The following is a 21366-nucleotide window of genomic DNA, read 5'->3' on the forward strand; positions in this document are numbered from 1 at the left end:
TTCTTGTAGGCCTGGGACATGATCTAGCACGTTCCAGGCACTCTAGTAATGTATAGAAGTATAGAGGGTATTTCAAAGAACTTCTTGAGGCCTAAACCAGCAACAACCTGCTCTTGACCTGCCTTCAGTGTTAACCAATTTTCCTATTTTCTTTTTTAAATTGTTGTCCATGGGGCTTAAACTCAAGGCCTGGGCACTGTCCCTGAGCTTTTTTTCACTCAAGGGTACCAATCTACCACTTTGAGTCACAGTACCACTTCCGGTTTTCTGGTGGTTCATTGGAGATATGAGTCTCACAGACTTTCCTGCCCAGGCTGGCTTTGAACCACAGTCCTCAGATCTCAGCCTCCTGAGTAGCTAGGATTATAGGCATGAACCCCTGGTATCTGGCCCAATTTTCCTTTTAAAAAGGGAACAGTAAGCTCGATGCTTGTAGCTCATATCCCTAATCCCAGGAAAGCTATCTAGAAGAATAGATTTTCCTTTTCTCCACCCATTAAAGGTTGCAGAAGCAGGACTGTGGTTACAATAAACAGAGTTGGTTTATTTGAAAGGAGGAAAATGCCAAAGACAGTGGTGAAACTGTCCAAGAGAGGGGCCTAAACAGGAGTCCAGTGGTGACTTCTGGGAGGGCAGTCATTACAGCACAAGGCTCCTCCCACTCCTCCTCCCCTGTGCTTTGTGCCGATGGGTGGCTTATACGCACACCTTGTTAGTTGAGTGAGCTCCCAGGGCATTATGGGAAGAAGAATCATTTGAGTAGGATCCCAGGGCACGATGGGAACAGAAATGCTACAATTGGGCACGTGTTACCAGCCACACGTTATCTCCACCACTTTTACCCCTGTCTGCCTAACAGTTGCCCTTTCTTTTTCTCACTAGTTCCTTGGGAGGCTAAGATTGGGAGGATCAGCGCTCCAGACCAGCCCATGTAGAAAAGTCCATGAGACTTCACCTCCCTAGAGGGAAGTTGGACAGGATAGGATGTGCCTGCCATCCCCGCAAAGATGGGAAGACCGAAACAGGTGGATTGCAGTTCACGTGTGTGCCCAGGCAGGAAGTGAGAATTGCTGTTCACGTGTGTGCCCAGGCAGGAAGTGAGAATTGCTGTTCACGTGTGTGCCCAGGCAGAAAGTGAGAATTGCTGTTCACGTGTGTGCCCAGGCAGGAAGTGAGAATTGCTGTTCACGTGTGTGCCCAGGCAGGAAGGGAGACCCTGTTCTCAAAAATAATCAGCAAAAGGCAGGGCTGCAGATTGTCAACCAGGCCAGCCTTTCAGCTCCACTCCAGGACACACAGACACTCTGCACTTTAGCCTGCCCTCCTTTGACATGCCAACATACAAGTCACCCAGTTCCACTCACTTGACATTCTTGTCAGACCCACCGGGACACTGTATGGGAGAGATTAACATCTAAAGATGAAGAAACGAGAGCGACATAGGAGTTTATTAGAGGAGGGGAGCCTACTGGGGGAAAATATATATCTGAAGAAACATCCAGACAAATTGATAACTCTTGCGATGGTAAGAGGCATGGATTGCTACTCCTGATGCTAAAAGCCTCATAGCAATTTGGCATTTACACGTTCCCGTTTTGATAGACGAATAAATAATACATTTTCTTTAATCAGGTACAATAATTTTAAAATGTCAGCATGATGAAGCCATTCAGTGTTACACTAGCCATGTGCACAAGCAGCCCCAGGAGAACATGGAAATAAATCATGTGCATTTCCATGGCTTCGTCGTGGAGAAAAGGTCGGATGCTATTCAGCCTATTCTGTGCTAGCCGCAGAAAGATACAAGTGTCAGTGTACAGAGAATTCCAGAACAAAATGGCGGCACTTCTTCAGTGATGGTGGTTGCATGGCCTTCTGGTATCCCAGATGGCCTTTCTCCATGGCAGGAGAATCAGAGGCTGAGCAGCTGAGCACTGACTTGCCCTGCTCTTCACTCTCCCCCAGAGTCTGCAGACTCCATCCTGGCCTAAGACGGCAGAATCACAGGGCCCCACCCCGTTGTGAGGCTCTTCCTCTGACAGTCTCTCTCCTAGACATACACACGAGAGGACCAGGGTAACACATTCCAGGCAACAGTGAGATCCTTCGTGCACACTCGGTGTTAGGATAAATGTCAGGTCAATTAAATAGGCAGCTGGTAAAGAGAGCACCACACAATATTCAGGCAAGAAGAGAAGTTTATTTTACTGAACTGCCTGCCCGCCCGCCATTCATGGTGGAGACCACACAGCCAAACAGGGACAGGCTGAGGTCTGACCTGGTTTAAGTAGGGAAGGGGTGGGGAAAAGGTAAGTCCCGTGAGGGGGTGTGGCCGCACTGGATGCGGCTGTGCCAGTTGCCTAGGTAATGCCGGTACTGACTGGGTGGAGACTTGGAGGAGAGGAGGAAGGAGTCTGCCCATCTTCTAGAAGCAGACCTTACACTCCGATGTCTGAGGAACACTGTTTCCTAGGACTTGGCACACTAGCACAATTAACACAAAGCTCTAATGTTCTGACATTGTCATTTAAAAAAAAAGGACCTGGTGCTTTTATTAAAGCACAGCACATCCTCGGCACAGGCTGTTGCAGGACACACATACACACACAGGAATCAGAGCAGGACAAAGGTGGGCAGCATTTGAAGACGCTGAGCTAATGTCACAGAAGGGCGCTCTGTGACATGTGGAGGCAGAGAAAGGCAGAGATGGAAGAAGCCCCGCTTGACTCCGCAGAGGGTTGAGACAGATCAGGAAAGCAAGGTCCTCCTCCTCCACATCTCCCTCTCTGTTTCCCGCAGCATTTCCCTCTCTCACTCCTACCTTCTTCCTGTCTAGTCTCCCCTCCCTTCCCCTCCCCTTCTCGTCCCTTTCCTCTCCTCTCTTGGCCCTCACAATTCCCGAGGAGTTGGAATGGACTCAGTACACCAGTGGATTAGTGAATTTTCAAGCAGGTGTAAGCCATTTGATAACAAATATTTTGAAAGACAAAAATGATCAAATGGTTGCTCTTTTTTTTTTCCCCAATCACAACTAGATGACACTGACTATCAATGGGAAGATTACTTCCACACAAGAGGCGGACAAACAACAGCCTCTCGGCTGCGTGCAGCCTGCTGTTTTTGTCCTGCTAGGACACTAAGAGTGGCTTTTACGTTTCTAAAATATGTGTGGGGAGGACAAAACATATGTCATGATATGTTGCATTTGAATAGCATTTAAAATGTAAAAGTTAAATGTGTGAAATTGAAATATGATTGTCTTGTAATACATTACTCCATGCCTGTGAACTGTCTAAGACTGGTTTTATATCTAAACAACAGAGTAAGTAGTAACAATAGAGATATGAAAGCCACAAAAGCCAATTTTTTTTTTTTTTTTGTCGGTCGTGGGGCTTGAACTCTGGGCCTGGTTGCTATCCCTCAGCTCTTCAGCTCAAGGCGAGCGCTCTACCATTTGAGCCACAGCACCACTTCAAGTTTTCTGGTGGTTTATTGGAGATAAGAGTCTCAGCAACTTTCCTGCCTGGTCTGGCTTTGAACCATGATCCTCAGATCTCAGCCTCCTGAGGAGCTAGGATGACAGGCGTGAGCCACCGGCACCTGGCAAAAGCCAACTTTTTTAGTAGCAAATCCATTGCAGAGAAAATTTGCCAAACCCTAATCTGAACTACAGTCCAAAGTGCTTAACCTAGTGGGAAAGATGATGTGGGCCCCTTCTAATAAGGAAGGAGTGAGTAATGGCACAGAGATCAGAGGCAGAGAGAGAGAGAGAGAGATTGACCATAGTAAGGACAGATGTAGTTGGATGGGTAGGTAGGTAGAGGTGATAGGATGGATAGATAGATAGATGCATACATACATACGTAATAGATGGATACGTACATACATAAATACTTGGGTGGGTGAATAGATTGATTGGTAGATATGTAAATATGTATTGTGTAGGTCTGTGGCACAGATACGCCATGTGTATGTGTACCTATTTATCTGTCTCTGGGAGAAAGCTATGTTGGATGTGTGCCTATTATCTTATATAGGTATAGGTATCAAGTCCAAGCGTTTATCACTAAGCACTTAGACTTCCTGAGTAAAGGTATATCTATTGGAACATGACTAAAACCAATTCAGCCCACAGGAGAGTTGGGATGATGGTCCTTTTAGTGTAGAAAGCTGCCATTTTCCCGTGTTTGTCTTATTTTCTTATTGCAGGGTAATGCTCTGTACTTCAAATCTGCCAGAAATGTGACAGTGAACATTCTGAACGACCAGACAAAAGTGCTCACTCAGCTGATAACAGGTAAGAAAAGAAATACCTAGTCCATGCTGTGCACCCAGAAAATGTAGACTTGCAGATCCAGTGAAATGCCACGTGAACTTTAAAGTCTGCTGGGCCGGGCATGGTGCTGCACACCTGTAATCTCAGGTACTGGGGAGGGGATTCAGCTTGAAGCCAGCCTGGGAAGCCCCCACTGCAACAAAGAAGCCAGTGACTCCCATCTCTAACCCACCCACACGGGAGGCAGGGTGCAGATCAAACTAAGCTCAATGCTCTTGAGAACCAGCCTTAGTACTGCTACCAGAGAAGGAGAAAACAGGAGGAGGAGGAGGAGGAGGAGAAAGAGAAAGGGGAGGAGCCAGCAACCCAGTTTGTTAACTGTACTGAGAAAGAAAGAAGAGGACCTAGTCCACGATTGTCCTAAAAGGCATCCTCCCTTCCATCCCCAAAGGTAGCATAGCAAATCTAACGATGCTTAAACCAGGACAGTTTTCCCTGGGTCACCCCTGCACCTCCAGGACAGGCAGCTGCAACTCCCCCTCTCTGGTGCTGGAGGAGCCCCCCCCCCCGCCCTGGCTGTGTTGGATGGATGGCACCCACAAACCCACATGCCATACTTGAGGGCTTTGTGAAAGAGATCTTTTTTTTTTAAGTGCTAGCTGGAACCACCGCATACTGGCTGTGCCCTGCGTGCCCACGCTGACGCTCGCTCGCTCTGCTGCTAGGCGCAGACCCAACCCCCCCGAAGGGTTGTGTAGTTCTGTTTCTGTTTGTGTTTTGTCTTCATGGCGGCGATCTTGGCCCCCACTTCCATGGAAAGCCAGCTCCCCACCCCCTCCACCCCCCCATCTGAAGCTGGACATTCCTAACATTTAAACAAGAACTGTTTGTTGTTTGTTGCTCCTCACCCTGCTCGCCAGGAGCCTGGGAGCCCTCTGCTCAATGCCCCCTCTGTGGATTGCCAGCAGCTATAAACAGAGAGGCCTTTGGCACCGGGCGCGTGCATCTGAATGGCATTGTTAAGACTCCCAGACAAATGTGCCATTTGTTTGACTTCAGGGCTAGAGGAAGGGATCCAGATGGAAACTTTCTGAGAAGCCAGTCACTCCGACGTCCCGGAAGTCATGGCTGTCACTTGAATTTCTGGAGCCCCCTCCCGCCCTAATAAGCAACCAAAACAGGGCGGCAGGTGCCTCCGTGTGCACCTTGTCTCTGCACACCTCAGGCATAGAGCCCCCCCTCCCCCCTCACTCCCTGCTGAGGCACTCAGCAGAGGCAGGGCTCCAGTCCACAGCAGGATGCACCCACAGCGCAGGGCCGCCCACCGTGGCCTGCCCAATGATTAAATGAGCAGCTCCAGGGAGCAGTGATTTACATGGCCGGTGTGAAATGAACCCTGACCCCAGCTCCCCATTCCCGTTGCTCACTTGCTATTTATTCTGCCTTGGGAGACTTACTTCGAAGACTTTCTGTTGATAAAATTGAAACTGTCCACATGACAATTCAACAAGAGCCCGCCCCTTCCTTCTTCCCTTCCTCTCTCCATCTCCTTCCCTTCCTCTCTCTGTCTCCTTCCCTTCCTCTCTCCGTCTCCTTCCCTTCCTCTCTGCCTCCTTTTCTCATCTACCTCCTCCTCTCCTGATCCCGGCTCCTTCTCTTCCTACTCTCCCACTTTCTCCCTGACTTCCTGTGTTCTTCCCCTATCTTCTTCCCCACTTTCTTCTTCCCTTTCTTCTAGGTTCCTACTACCCCCTCCTCTTCCTGATTCATCTCCTCCTTTCCTCTCTTTTGCCCATCCTCCCTAGTCCTCCATTTCCTGGTCCTGATCCTTCCTTCTCTCCTCTCTCTTCCCTCACCCTCCCATTTTCTCTCCCTCCAGAACCTTTTCCACTATTGTAAGGTTTTAGGCGAGAAAAGGACCACCCAGAGAGAAATAAAAAGATGGACAGGAAAGTTTATTGGGGACTACACTCCTGGGTGAACTCCCTGGTCAGGATCAGAGAGGTCATGCCAATTTGGTTGTAGCAGGGCTTTTACAGGCGAGGTAAAAGCAGAACTCGTAGTGAGCAGGGGACTTGTAGCCCGCAGCTTGTTTGGCCTGTTTGAATGGTTTTAGGCCAGTGCAACGGAAGAATGGTTGACTCAGATGGTATTTTTGGTGTTCTGTCCAGGAGTCTGTCCTTCTGTCTCCCCTTCCCAAGTTAGGCCCCCGCAAGACTGAAAGTCACCCAGGAGAAGCACGTGATAGAGCTCACACAACCCTGAGTTGGGCAAAAGCCGCTAGCTCACAGAAGCACAGCAAGATGATGTCTGAGAGGAAGATCTCTGTGTTCAAAAGCTAATTCTAGAATTATAAACAGACCCTCCCAGCCGAAGTTCTCCTCCAGGGTTAGCATTCTGCACAGATACTCACACCTCAGGAGGCCCCAGAGAAGCCCTTCTTCTCATTCCTGCTTCACAGGGTGCCAGGAAAAACACAGCCCTGATATCCTCTAACCCTCTAAGCAGGGAGATGTACGTGGGCCATCCTGAAGGTTCCAGAACTCTTTCAATGTATCTGAAAACACACACACACACACACACACACACACACACACACACACGCACACACGCACACACACACACACACACACACACACACGCTTATTAGGAAATCTAGTGTTGGAAGTTGAGCTCATCTCTTGGCATGTGATAATGCTTTCACGCCCCTGACTCCCAAGTTAGGCCACGCGTGCATGGGTTACCCACAGTCCTGCTGATCTCGTATCTCTGACCACCCACCACAGAGGAGGGAGGCTACTTCAACCCCCTGAGATCCACTCTGATGACCTTGGCCGGGTTCCTGGAGGCAGAGTCTACACGTTACTCTTCTTCTGTCCTAGTCCTGTTTTATGAGTGGATCGTCCACAGTGGGCAGACTCTGCCTGGCCTGTGCCCATCCCGCAGTCATTCATTCATTCATTTCATTCCTCCTCGGCCTATCAGTGCCCTCTCCTCCCCAGTCCCATTCTACCCCAAAAGGTATTAACGAGACAGACAGATTGTACCTAAGGTTTTAACGCTGTCTCCGCCCTCACAGAAATACCTCATAGGAATCCCTCACCACACATCTGTGTGTGTGTGTGTGTGTGTGAGAGAGAGAGAGAGAGAGGGAGGGAGAGAGAGAGAATATACTGGGATCTGAACAATATCCCTGAGCTTTTTCCTGTCAAGGTTGGCACTCTACCACTTGAGCCACAGCTCCACTTCTGGCTTCTTTTGGAAGTTTGGAAGTTAAGTAAAGATAAGAGTCTCACAGACTTCCCTTCCCGGGGCTGGCTTTGAACCCCCATTCTCAGATCTCAGGCTCCTGAGAAGCTAGGTTTACCGGTGTGAGCCGCTGGTGTGCTTTCCCTCTAGTCCCTGTGTCTGGTTTTCAATTCTCCCTCCTCCTCCGTTACCTCCCACGGTTCCGGCCGTGTCGGCTCCAGCCCTCTCCACTCCATAGACAAACAACCGTCCCTCCTCCTCGACAGGACAGTTTCGAGAGCTGGATCCTGACTTAGACCAGCCACAGCTGATGGAGAGAGCCTCGATCCTGGCCACTGCTCCATCCTGGCCACTGCTCCTTCTCCTCCCTTGCAGCACACAGGCAGCTGGACAAGGTCCCCTCTAGCACCCACGCGGCTTGCACATTCTGTACAATCCTCTTTCATGAAGGAGCCTCTCCAGTATCCACTTTTGGTGTCACAGTGCCCAGTGTGGATGTACTGTCAAGAGACGAGGCCTGCCAAATTGATGTGATTATGTGATTGAGCAACGTGCAGCCAAGAGGCACTCACCATCAATCATTCCCCCCACGCGTCCCATCCACCTCAGTCAAAAATGGTGATGTGATGTGAAAACAAGCCATGAGCAGAACCATGAGAGCAAGCAAGCACGCCTCTCCCGCGCCCCCTCCCCCCCACATTCCCCCCCCCCGCCTCTCCCATGCTTCCCCCCCTCCCCCCCCCCCGCCTCTCCCATGCTTCCCCCTGCCTCCAGATAGCTTTCCATCAATTCAATATCATCTGCTCCTTTCAGCCTTGCGATCAGGTGCACTGAGGAGCTGGTGTTCCTTCCGTGTTATAGATACAAACACCGAGATCAGAAATGATTCGCCCAAAGCCACATTCCCAGAACGTAAGAGTGGGTTGAGGCTTAGCCCTCATCTCCAGGTCTCATAACCTTGGCCAAGGACACAACCACAGCAGTCCAGGCAGGGCTCCGGCTGGCTCTGTGAGCCAGGCCTGCACATTGTCTGGTCTAACTATAAATAATTTCACAGAGCACCACCAGGCAGGGCCACTCTATCATCCTGATGGACACATGCCCATACACGTACACACACACACACACACACAGCTCAGATTATGTCTGATCACAGACAAAACCATAAATATTTTCCAGGCCTTCAGAAACACCCAAGTTTTCCCCATCCTAGCTGATGTTAGTGACTTCTCTTCACACGACTCTCGAAGCCTTGTCCTGCCCTCTGCCTACTTTGAGGGAAGTGTTAAGATCCTCAATCTCCAACTCTCACTTCCTGAAAACTCTTCATCTAAGTCTTGCTTCTCAGTCTGCTACAGATCCCTAAGTTCCAGTGGAGAAGTGCGGGACCTGGATGCCTGTCCTCCTCCCGCCCCGCTCTAGAGACCCACCTTCGAGAACCGTCGCTGTGGGCACCCAGTTTAGCTCTACATTGCCTTTTCTTGTTAGTATTGAGTGAATCTCACGTAACTTCCGTTAGTTATTTGCCATCAGTTGTAGCCATTGCTACCCGGAAGTGAATCAGGCTACTCTGAAAAAGACTCAGCTGGGCATCCGAGGGGACCTGTGTATCGAGGGTACAAACAGACAGATCTCAGTTCCTTTTTGTGGGATCTTTTCAGATCATTACAGCCAACCAGAGAGACTTTTGCCTGAAAAGGTGGTAACTCCCTGGACATTTGACCAAAAGTCTACATCTTTTGACACAAACTTAGCAGCTGATAGAAGGGAAAATCTCATTCCAGCATCAGTTTGGAAGGAGGACAGGCTAGTCTTCACAATTATAGCTCAAAGGTATTTGCTCACAAGTCATTGATGCCAGGCACCTGTGGCTCACACCTGTAATCCTAAATACTCAGGAGGCTGAGATCTGAGGAGCGAGGTTGAAAACAGCCCAGGCACAAAGGTCCCCTTTGAGATTCTTATCTCCAGTTAATCACTCAAAAACTGGAAGTAGAGCTGTGGCTCAAAGTGATAGAGCACTAGCCTTAAGCAAAAATGCTCAGGGACAGCACCCAGTGGCTGAGTTCAAGCCCTACAACTGATCAATACAAAAAAGTGATTGACAAGATAGGACCCGAGTCGAGAGACTGATTTTCACAGTTGGCTTCTGAAACCAGTCCAGTTCACAGCAGAATCCAGCACGGTCCTATCAGATGAACTCATTCTATGAAAAGCTTTTCTGTTGTCAAATACAAGGAGACTCATGCATTCCTCCGCTCTTCCTTTTTAGGTCCGAAGTCTGTAGAAGCTTATGGCAAGAAGTTTGAAGTCAAAACCGTGTCTGGAAAATTGCTCTTCTCTGCAGATGACAATGAAGTAGTTGTAGGGGCCGAGCGATTAAGAGTCTTAGGTAAGACGTGCAGTCGTTGCACTGGTTTGATGCTACAAAGTATATTTTAAAGGAAAACGTAATGGCGCTGGACATTGCAAGAGAGTGTTGACAGTCCAGTCCCTAGCTACGGTGTCTGGAGATCTCTGTGAAATACCTGGGTCATGATGTCCTAAGGTAAAGCTACTCGGTGAGATTCAGAGAAGCCAAATTTTTAGAGGTCCAATTGGGAGTCTGTCTCAGAAAGCTGGTGTCTGCTGGTGGACTCCTGTCACAAAGTCCTGCAGCCCCACGAACACACTTAACACTGTTAGAAAACTGAGCCAGGAGAGCCGGAGAGGAAAGAAAGCAGAAAAACAGTATCAACAAACCAGATCAACCAGAGAGCTGAAGGGGGACACCATGTTGACTGGAGGAGAGTCAGGAGACGTGGAGACCGGAAACACGTGAGATGGCCTCAGGCACCTGAGCCGGTCTCCGCCTCAACAGGGGCAGGGGCAGGGGGCGGGGTCACAGGAAACTCAAGGGTTCCTGACCCAAGACTAGCAGGTCCAAGTCCTGGCCCTCGCCTGTAGGAATTCAGGCATGCCCATCACCTGGGAGGTGGGACTTCCCCCACCATGAAGCAAGATGGCACCAGTTAAACCCAATTTTCTATCCACCATGGGGCCAAGATGGCACCAGTTCGACCCAGCACCCACACCTCAGTGAGATGTAGAGTCCTTGTGCTGAGGTGATTGTCTTTAAAAGGGAATGAATAGACTGGTGCACCTCTCCCTCTCCCATTCCTTTCCTTTCCTCCCCTCCTCCCCTCCTCCCCTCCTCCCCTCCTCTTTCCTTTCCCCTTTCCCTGAGCATTCTCATTGCATTGGCAATTCAAGAATTGCCTGAGAAGACAATGAGAATTTGACTTTTTTCAAACATTTACCATTGATAAGATTCGGCTGGACTTGAACGTTAAGTGGGTTGGTTTTCAGCGGTTGTCTAGTTTTTTCACTCAGTCTCCTGGCTTGCATCAAGCCTTGCCGATTACTCCTAACTGTGCACCCCTAAAGGCTGTCCCGTCACCCTTTGGATGGTACCAGTCCATGGCTACTCCTCTTCTGTCCATCCTCAGGGCTCAGCTACCATTGTCTTTCAGGACTTTTTCCTACCTGTCAGATGAGAGTAACCTAGAGACTAAATAAACATTGTTTCCCAATGAATAATTGCAACAGCATTTTATACAGAGTCCTAATAAATGAAATTGATTAAAAACAAACAAAAAACCAGGGTTGCTCTGGAACGTGAGGATTTGTCAACAGCAGAGTCAGGCATTGGCATCTCGTGTGTGTAGTTGTACATTCCCCCTCTGTCCTTTGGAGACCACTTAGAACTCACGTTTAAGATCCTTTCAGTGGATTATCTTTTGTAAGTCTGGGGACTACTTGGTATGGCTCATATACATTAAGTTTATACACTCCAAAAAGTGCCTTTCAGGCTTGGTACCATTGCCTCACGTCTATAATCCTAGCTACTGAGGAGGCTGAGATCTGAGGATCACAGTTCAAAGCCAGCCCTGCCAGAAAAGTCCCCATGAGACTCATATCTCCAACTAACTACTCAAAAGCCAGAAGTGGCGCTATGGTTCAAAGTGGTAGCATGTCACTTTGAGCGAAAGAACTCGGGGATAGTGCCCACACCCTGAGTTCAAGCCCCATAACCAACAAAATTTTTCCTTAAAAAGCCTTTTAGGATATACAGCATCTTCTCCAATGTATAGATGATAGATTTGAGCTGAGCTATGGAGTGGTAAGTGGTCAAAGACTCAATGAACAACCAGGAACTTAGGCAGAGTGGCAACCTGACTTGTACAAAGAGATTCCAACACGAACCTCTATCCCTGTGTCCCTTGGCCAATTGCATTAGAGCTATTGGTAATCCATGGTGCTCGGGCTGGTCTCAAACTCCTGCCCTAACCTCCTGAGGTGTTAGGATTACAGGCGTGCACTACCACACCCAGTTACAGTCCCACTGAATCAGAGGATAGTGCGGAATATAATTTCCTTGCCCCAACCTCTAAGGAATGTGGGAAAGGTCATTTCTAAAAGTACAAAAAGAGGAGAAAAAAGTATGCCTCATGAGAGGGGAGTGGTCCTGGATCGTGCGCACGCGCGCGCGTGTGTGTGTGTGTGTGTGTGTTGAAGCGGCTGAGGCTGTAGCCCACATGCATCATCCACCCACTGGAATCCGCTCTGGGGAAAGTTCCTTTGCTTTCTCACCCTTAGTTTTCTCATCTGAAAACTAGGACTGCTGAGAGGAGGCAGCAAAGAACGGTGCTTTAAATTGATGTTCTCTGTGTGCAAAGTTACGTGTACCAAGCTGGAAACGTTAGCTCTTAGCTGCGCTGCATGTCGATAAATGACCACTGCCACAACAGTGCTGAGAAGATCGCCCACCAGCCTCCTCCTCGCAGCGCACCCCGTGGTCTGTAGCAGTGGACTTCTGTCAGCTTAATTCTGCCATTCGGTGTGGGATGAGGACTTCAGACAGTTTCATGTTCAGCTTAATGAGAAGCTTGTGGGGTTCTGTCGTGGTTGAGTTGTCAAACTGTGCAGACTCATGGGAGGTTTGCAGGCAGGTGCGTATTTCAGCCCTGGGTCACAGTCCCGGCTCGACTTTTTAGGGTCCCAGAGACCCTGGTTCAGGTCCTCTTCTCTCTCCAAGCTTTAGTTCCCTCCTGTGGGAAGCAAAGAGGAAGAAACCGAAAGAAAGAATGAAAGACTACCATGACAAGTGTGTGTTCTTGTTACCTGAAAGTCAGGGCAGCATTGGCTTCTTGTTGGACAGTCCTGAAGTCTGAACTGGTCTAGAGCCGTCGCCCTCCCGGCTCCCAAGTGCCAGCTGCCAGGACTTTCCCCTCCACCCCGCAGGGAGACCTCTGCAGTCCTTCTGCACAAATGCACCAAATGCCCCTTCTCCCCCACACTCCTGCTTATCATCCTGGGCCTCGGTTCACCCTCCTCCTTCTGGGGCATCCATTCTCCTGTTTCCAACATCCTGTTCTCATTTCCAGACACCGTGTCCATTCCAACAAACACACCCTCAGTGTCCTCTGATCTTAAGGCTGTGTGTTTAAGTTCGGCAAAAGTTAATTTAGGTTTGTGTTCACTCATTTGATTACCTAAATGGTCGAAAGCTAGTGTACAGGATGAGAGAAGATACAGGTTAGCTTTCATTTCAACACATAGTTATTCAATATTGGACAAGAATGGCTGTTACAAAAGCAGCAAGAGCCAAGCGGCTGCTGGCTCATGCCTGTGATCCTAACTGAGATCGGAGGATCGGAGTTCGAAGCCAGCCCAGGCAGGAAGAAAGCAAGTCCGTAGGACTCTTTTCTCCAGTTAGCCACCCAAGAAATAGAAGTGGAGCTGTGTGGCTCAAAGTGGTAGAGCATTAGCCTTGAGTACAGAAAGCTCGGGAATAACTTCCAGATTGAGTTCAAGCCCCACAACTGACCAAAAAAAAAGAAAACCTAGCAAGAAAAGAATCAGCATGAAAGCCGGGGCAGCTAAGAGACACGTTCACAGCCACATCACTTACAAACAAAGCGTAATTATAAAGTGTTATTCTAATTGTTAATTAGGTCTATTTATACTCTAGATTAGTTTTATTTTTTTTAAATATGTCCTCTAGATGTTACTGGATGCTAATTATCTGAGTTACATTATTATCAACTGAAAAACATTTTTAATTAAATCTAAAGCCATTTAAATTAGCATAAAATTTATAGAAATGTAAATGTGGTCTGATGCTTAACTTGCTTTCGAGGACTGCTCAGAGGAGACATGATGCCTTTTGAATTTGCTTTTGATGAAGCTCTTTATTGTAAGGCAATTGATTTTTTAAAAAGTTTTATTAGTGTCTATTAATCGTACAGAGGGATTTTGTTGTGGTATTTCCATATATGCATATAATGTACTTTGGTCCAAATTCAGCCCTTCTATTAGTCTCGTCCACTCTCCTGTCTTACATCTTTTTAATGTGCTTTGTAATTCTGTTCCATAGGAGTTTAAATTGGTTCAATCGTACCCATTCCTCATCATCCCCCACCCCCGCTGTTTGTTTGTTCGTGTATTCATTATTATTAGGGCTTGAACTCCAGGCTTTCCTGTGTTCCTCCTCACATCCTGCAGCCTGAACAGAGCGACTGAAAAACTACATCTTAGTAGTGGATATGCATCCAGTGGTTATGTGTCTGTCATATATAGTGCATTTGTATTTCTGCGAAAGAGGAGAGGAGAGGAGCAATAGAGAGAGAGAATGTGAGGGGGAGGAGACAGAAAAGAGAAGAAAGCTCAACTATTGGTATTGATGTCAGGAAGATACATTAACTAAATGCTACTGCTCCTGCTCTCCTAGAGTTCTCTGAATTGTTGAGAAAGTGAGACGTATATTCAGACACCTGGATGCCCAAGAAAGAAATTGGCTGCGTGCAAAAGACAAAATCCTCTAGGGCACCAGGTGCCAGGAGCTCACGTCTGTCATCTTATCTACGCAGGAAGCTGAAGTCTGAGGATCGCGGTTCAAAGCTAGCCCAGACAGAAAAGTCCATGAGACCCTTATTTCCAATAAACTACTCAGAAAAAGCCAGAAATACCACTGTGGCCCAAGTAGTAGAGAGCTAGTCTTGAGCACAAAGAGACTACTGTCCAGGCCCTGAGTTCAAGCTCCAGGACCAGCCTTCCCCTCCCCCCCCCAAAAAAAAATAATCCAGTAGAGTGTTAGGACAAGAGAAAAAGTCTAGAAATCTTCCATTTTCAACTCATTTGAATTCGGTCTAAAGGACAGATTAAGAGAGAGAGCTGCAAGTGACAGAAACCCAACTCAAAGTGACAGCTGAGAAAGCTACCACCCCCTCCCTGAAGAGCCCAGTGCCGCTGGCAGGATGCTATAGATCCAGTAGCTCAAGGATGAGGCCCAAACTTGGTCTCTGTCGAGCCATGCCTCTGCTCTGCTTTCCAGTCTTGTCTTCTGTCATCAGGGCTGTTGGTACCGGAAAGAGCGCTCACTTCCCTAACGGAGATCCTGCGAAGCCTCTGCCCGTCCCTCCGCAGCTCAGGGACGGCAGCGCGCTGGAATGTGCGGGTGGCAGAGCTCCTGGTGGAGCCGGAGTGGCTTCCAGGGAAGTAGACCATTATGCTACGGACAGGAGGGGGAACGGGGGCTGAGCAAAGGCAACAGCAAGTATCTGTTACCGCAGTTCGAGGGGACTGTCATGGGCAGTGACAATGACCATAACACCAAAAATGGCTCATGTCACCTTAGCAGCAAGATCTTCCCTGACCCTGATACAAACATATCACAAATGTTCTCATTATATCACACTTTGTTCCGGCATTGGCCAAACCAGGAACAAACCAGGGTAAAACCACTGCTTAGCTTCAAACAGTATCTTCTGGGAGCACAGCTGTCACCATTTGCTCAGGTATTCTCTCTAGGAGATTTTGTGTTTCAGTGGTAGAAGTGAACAGTTGAGGCCGAAAGACTATATCGCCCACGGGGCCTAAAATATTTCCTGTCTTGCCATTTATAGGAAGAGTCTGGTGATTCTTGGTCTATAGATTTATTCTGGTTTTTGCTCTTTGACTTGTTATTGTAATATGCCCTGATATATATTTAGTTATCTTTGTATTCCCCTCCTCGTTGGAATGTAAGCTTCATAAGCAGGAAGTTTTGTTGGACAGAGTCCAGAATTGCACCTTGCCCTGAGCAAGTGTTCAGTAATATTTGTTGCGCATGAATAGATTTAAAAATTTTGAACACTGGAGTGTCTTACAAGCAATCTGACAGTATAATGAAAAGAGAGCAAGCAGATCTCACCTAACTTGTAAGAATGTAATTATCAATACGAATATAATATAAATAATATAATAAGAATGTAACTAGTAATTTCATTGGGGATTTATAAAAGCTAACCCAGGAAGGCAAGGGAAGAGAGAACAAATGGGAAAAGGTCTTTTCATTACCAGTGGCGATCCTAGAAGTGCAGATGCCTGATTCTTGGCCTCTCCAACAAAGAATTGAATGAACACAAAATAAAAGTCAAGTGTCAAAGCAAAGGAGTTAATAGCAAGAGAGAAAGTACATCTTTAAGGAAAACAGTGGGCCGTTGCTAAGTTCAAGAGCAAATATACGGTTAAAAATTTCCGTTTTCAGCGGGGCGCTGTTGGCTCACACCTGTTATCTTAGCTCCTCGGGAGGCCGAGATCTGAGGACTACAGTTTGAAGCCAGCCTAAGCAGGGAAGTCCGTGAGACTCTTATCACCAGTGAACCAACAGAAAACTGGAAGTAGTCTGTGGTCCAAGTGGTAGAGCACCAGCCTTGAGCCCAAGAAGCTTAGGGACAGCACCCAAGCCCAGAGTTCAAGCCTCGGGACTGGGGGAAAAAAAATCAGATTTCTGGAGTTCAGGAAGTATGGGAGGAATTCTTGGAAACGGTAGCAGGCTGATCTTGGGGGGAAAAGGAATCATGGCTTGTAGAACCCTGGGAAGGGATCTGCGCATGTGCACGGCTGCCATCCCATAGTTTTGAGTGTCTGTAGGAGAGGCAATGCATCTTCGTGAAGCCTTAATAGAAGGTGGCTGCACAAAGATCAGGCTGAGGACCGAAGGGCTTCCCCAGCGCAGGCGCCTCCATTCAGTCAGAAGGGGCCCAGAGCCTTTCTACAGCTAGAGAAAAGTCCTGACACAAACGGACCGCTCCTTGCACCCCAAGAAGAAGTGACCATGGGAGGCACTGGGAAGGAGCGAGGACTGATGGGTATTTCAGGGCGTGAAGAAGGAAACTTCATTTTCAGCATCCTTTCCCTGTACCTAACTTGGCTCACTCAGTCTTGAGGTTGAAATGAATGCGAATGGGCAAGTGCCCGGTACATGCAGAGAGGGTGAGGAGAGGAGCAAGCTACCGCTATCTCTGGTGCTACAGATCTCTGTCACACAGCTGCCATGTCATGAACAGAAACGAAGTGGAGATTGGAGAGGGTGGTCCAGATGGGCACATCCCAGGCCCTGAATCTGGCCTCTGTGTTGGAGAAGCGGGAAGAGCCAGGCCGAAAGCTCACAAGAGCTGCCAGCTGGCCTGAGGGCCAAGGGAGTCACCCACGCAGCTCCAACGATGGGGGAAGAGCGCGCCACATGCCAGCCTCACAGCCACAGCTCGATTGCCCAGGCCACGACCACTGTTCCTGAAGCTTCCTTGGAGTGAGGTGTTCTAGTACCTGTCTTTGGCTCTTCCGGATGCTTCCACTGCTCCCACGCTTGAGGACGCAGCACAGTTTGGTTCCACCATAATGCCAGTCATGTGACATGGACTACATTTTTCACCCCAACGTAGTATGGTGCAGATCCTCAGTAAAGGCTCCCCTTCGCCCACTCCCCTTTCACTCTGACTCCATCTTTTTCTTCTTTGTAAGCATTTCAGGAAGTGTGAAAGAGACTGAAATACAATGCTGAAGAGTAAAACCTGGCTTCCTTGTTAGGGCCAGGTGAGAAAGGAGTCCTTCCAACCTTGGCCTCGACTCGTGAGAGCGGTGGATCTGGTCATCACATTGCATGCTCAAGGCGGGGAGGCCTGGAGTCCCTGAGCGCCTCCTCTCTGTTATTAGCAGAGAGAATCTTCTGGGAATTCAGCTCTTAAAAAAAAAGAAAAAAAAGAACTGCTGGCTGTATAGCTCTTTTTGGCACCTCATTCCAAAGTTGGTTTATTATTTACAGGGATACAGGAATAATATATTAGGTCATAAAAATACATTTCCCATAAATAATGCCCTAAGAAAGCCCAATATTTAAAAAACAAAAAAAAAAAGAAAGAAAAAGAAAGAAAGAAAGGTCTCAGATGAACAACCTCAACCTAATAAACCGGCGCTACTTAATGAGAAAAAGCACAGTTCTACCATAGAGAAATAATAATGTGGTTTCATTCGAGAGTATTGGGAGTATAGCTCCACACTCATAACTCTTCCAAACAAATATTTAAAAGAGCCTTCCAGAAACCCAGGTGACTGCACACGCGTGTGGGCACCCCTGGCCAGCGTCGTGAGAACCCGTGGTCCTTTCTCCTCCAAGCACGAGTTCATGCCTGATGCAGGATGAAGAGCGCGTTTGCCGAATCCCACATCATTTTTCCTTTGGCAACAGGGAGATGTGATTTAAGATGAGTGTGATGGGTCCGTGGTTCTGCGTAACACATCGCCCAGCTGTCCCAGCATTGCCTGAGCAATTCAGCCATCGTCTCCCTGCCCTCCCCCCCATGGTTCCAGGACAAATTGAGGAGGAGAGGAGGAGAGGATGGGGAAGAGGAAGGGAGATATTCGGCCTTCTACTTTGCTTAGAGTTGATGAGATTGACTACTTGATGCTTTGATGAGAACCATTTATAGAATTTATGGAGGGAGGGTTTTTGTTTGTGAAACTGACAAGATTTCTCAAGTGATCCTCGGTGTGTTTGGGGCATCTGATGGCTTGTCGGTATGCGTGCATGTGCATGATTTTTTGGCATATGTTTTTGCTGTTGTTTTTATTGTTCCAAGTTCTCTTCTCACCAGTTAGGCCTTTTGAGTATATTCAAATGAGGAGCTCTACTTCCGCCAGAGCTTTTCCATGGGTCTGGCCATAGTGTCTCCGCCATGAGCTGTATTGACGGTTGGGGAAGTTTCTTATGCCACCATAAGCCACCTGAGTAGGACTTCCTTCCATTCCAGCAGAAGCCAGGGGAAGTGTTGGCTTTGTTCAGTGATAGCATGAAGGTATCGGGATGACAAGAAGAAGAAGACACTCTTAGTGCATAGAAGAGAGTAGCTGCATTCTCCTTCATTGGACGGACGATAATTTCATGTTTCTCTGATTGAGAGAAAAAGTAGGGAAAACATCCTCTTAAGCTTTTCCTTACAATTTTCATCCTCATGTTATACCAGCCCCCTCATCATCCCACCTTTCTTTGTGCTCAGCCTAGGAATAGGGGGAAGGTGGCAGATGTGACTCCAAACAAATGAGAGAGAGAAAGCTAGGCACCACTGGCTCACACCTGTAATCCCAGCAAGGCCAAGATCCAAGGATCAAAGTTTGAAGCCAGTCAGACAGACAGACAAATCCAAGAGACTTTATCCTGAGTTAACTAAAAACAATGACAAAAAGGCAGAAATGGAGCTGTGTCTCAAGTGATAGAGTGCTTGCCTGGAGGCAGAGAGCTAAGGAACAGCACCCAGGCTTTCAGTTCAAGCCCTAGTACTGGCAGGAAGAAAAGAGAAGAAAGAGAATGAGAATACCCAGACCTCTTGAGAGAGCACAGAACAGAAGCAGGTATTTACATACTTCAATTTCCCCTTTAGGAAAGTAATATAGGATGGCAGGACAGTTACATGGGTGTGGACTCTAGACACATTCTGAATTCTAGACACAGAGCTCACATATGCTAAACCAGCCTGAATTCTACGTCTGAGTCCTAATTTTACAACCTTGGATAAATTTATGAATCTCTGAAATGGAGATAATAAAAACACTTATTAGAGTTGTATATATAAAATATTTGACACAGGGCCCCAAACACAAAATTAGTACTCAGAATATTGAATTCTGTTTGTGTGTGTGTCTGTGTGTTCTTTGTCCAAATTCCTATGGAGCACCGTTTCAACCACTGTCACCCAAACTCAGATTCAGTTGCAAAGCTGGAAGGGCACCCAACAAAAACTCTTCTTCAAGAGTTGACTGTTGAGGAGGGGAGGCTAAGCACATACCTGGTGAAATTGTAAATAGTGGTAGAAACATTTTTGCTTTTGTTTTTAAATCATCAATGGAAAGATAAGATAGAACTTGGCCCCAGTCTGTGCTGAGAGGATCAGGCCATGAGTGTGGAGAGCTCGGGGGGAGACCGAGGTGATCAGAAGTCTCCTAGGAGAGAACAGGGGTGGTGGGGTTAGGGGCTGAGTGGCAGGGGATGCACTGCCAGCAGGGCTGTGTGTGACAGAGAAGGTGCCAGGAGTCACCCATTGTGCACACGCTTGGATTTCTCTTTGGGGAAGAGATTGTCACTAACATACTGCAAAGAGGAGTTGCTTGCTTCCCCAAAAATCAGATGTAAGGAGATGGCACAGAGATCTCCGGAGCCTCCCTCTCGGTACTTCCCTCTTGGCAAAGAAAGGAATGACATAAACAGGAGCTTCTCGGCATTATTGACAACTACGGTAGACCAGTTGTCCATTCCAAAGAGATTTGGTTCTTTTTAGTAGGTGTGTATTAATTGTCCCCTGGGCCAACTGCCATACTGACCAGAACACAACCTGCCTGGAATCAATGGCCCACATGGAAGGGCAGATGCTTGAAACATCTGAGCAGCCAATGTGTGTTACCATGGAAGCAAACTACAAGGTATTTTGTTTTTTGTCATTTTTTTTTTTTTTTTTTTGGTGAAAATACCATACCAGAGGGGTTACAATTACATGGGCAAAGTAATGAGTACATTTCTTGTCAAGCATTGTTGCCTCCTCCTTTGTTTCCTCTTCTCATCCCTTCCCTTCCCATCTCCTCCCACTATTTCCCCTTTCCCTACCCTCCCACCCACCCCCACTCTGGCCAAAGTTGTAAAGTTCGTTTTTTGACATAATGACTTACACATCTCATTGTTGAAATGGGTCCACCTGTATCCCTATTTAAATTATTTGTTTTTTCCCTTCCCCTCCACAAATTATACCGACATCAAATACAATGAAAGCAGGGGTTATGCCGTGGGGGAGGGACATACAAAGCAACAAAGAAATCATCTTATAAATATGTTAGAAACAATCACAAGAAAGAAAAAAATATATGAATCCTTATCTTGGGGTTCATTTCACCTAACATCAACTTATCAGACCTTTTCTGCTTGTCTAAGACATATACTGGTTAAGGGAAACCATGGGGCCTATGTTTCTTTGTGCCTGGCTTAATATAATTGTGCCTCACTTAATATAATTTTTTCCAAGTCTTTCCATTTCCTAAAAATAGGGCAATGTCATTCTTTCTGATGGAGGCATAGAATTCCATTGTGTATATATACCACACTTTCTTGATCCATTCATCTACTAAGGGGCATCTGGGTTGGTTCCATATATTAGCTATGGTAATAATGCTGCAGTAAACATGGTTGTGCTGGTAGCTTTAGTATGGTCTTGTTTGTGATCATTTGGGTAAATGCCCCAAAGTGGGATTGCTGGGCATAGGGGAGCTCTATATGGAGTCTTTTGAGGAACCTCCATACTACTTTCCAAAGTGGTTGAACAAGTTTACACTCCCACCAACAATGCAGTAAGGTTCCCTTCTGTCCACATCCCTTCTAGCATCTGTTATTAGAGTTCTTGATTCTAGCCATTCTAACTGGGGTGAGGTGGTATCTCAATGTTGTTTTGATTTGCATTTCTTTTATGGCTAGAGGGGTTGAGCATTTCTTCATGTGTCTA

At 47.4% G+C, this 21366-nt stretch overlaps 1 protein-coding gene across 1 annotated transcript in view; it reads left to right on the forward strand.

Annotated features, from left to right (window-relative positions):
* The window catches only part of Sgcd (sarcoglycan delta), a 245664-nt gene that overhangs the window by 143783 nt on the left and 80515 nt on the right, over positions 1–21366 (forward strand). Inside the window, exons 4-5 of the mRNA XM_042671413.1 lie at positions 4210–4297; positions 9798–9917. Of these exons, the coding sequence (XP_042527347.1) occupies positions 4210–4297; positions 9798–9917 (208 nt within the window). The remainder of the gene's footprint in view (positions 1–4209; positions 4298–9797; positions 9918–21366) is intronic.

This window comes from Dipodomys spectabilis, unplaced genomic scaffold (genome assembly GCF_019054845.1).
Source record: "Dipodomys spectabilis isolate Male_0828 unplaced genomic scaffold, ASM1905484v1 ptg000621l, whole genome shotgun sequence".
Classification (NCBI taxonomy): Eukaryota; Metazoa; Chordata; class Mammalia; order Rodentia; family Heteromyidae; genus Dipodomys; species Dipodomys spectabilis.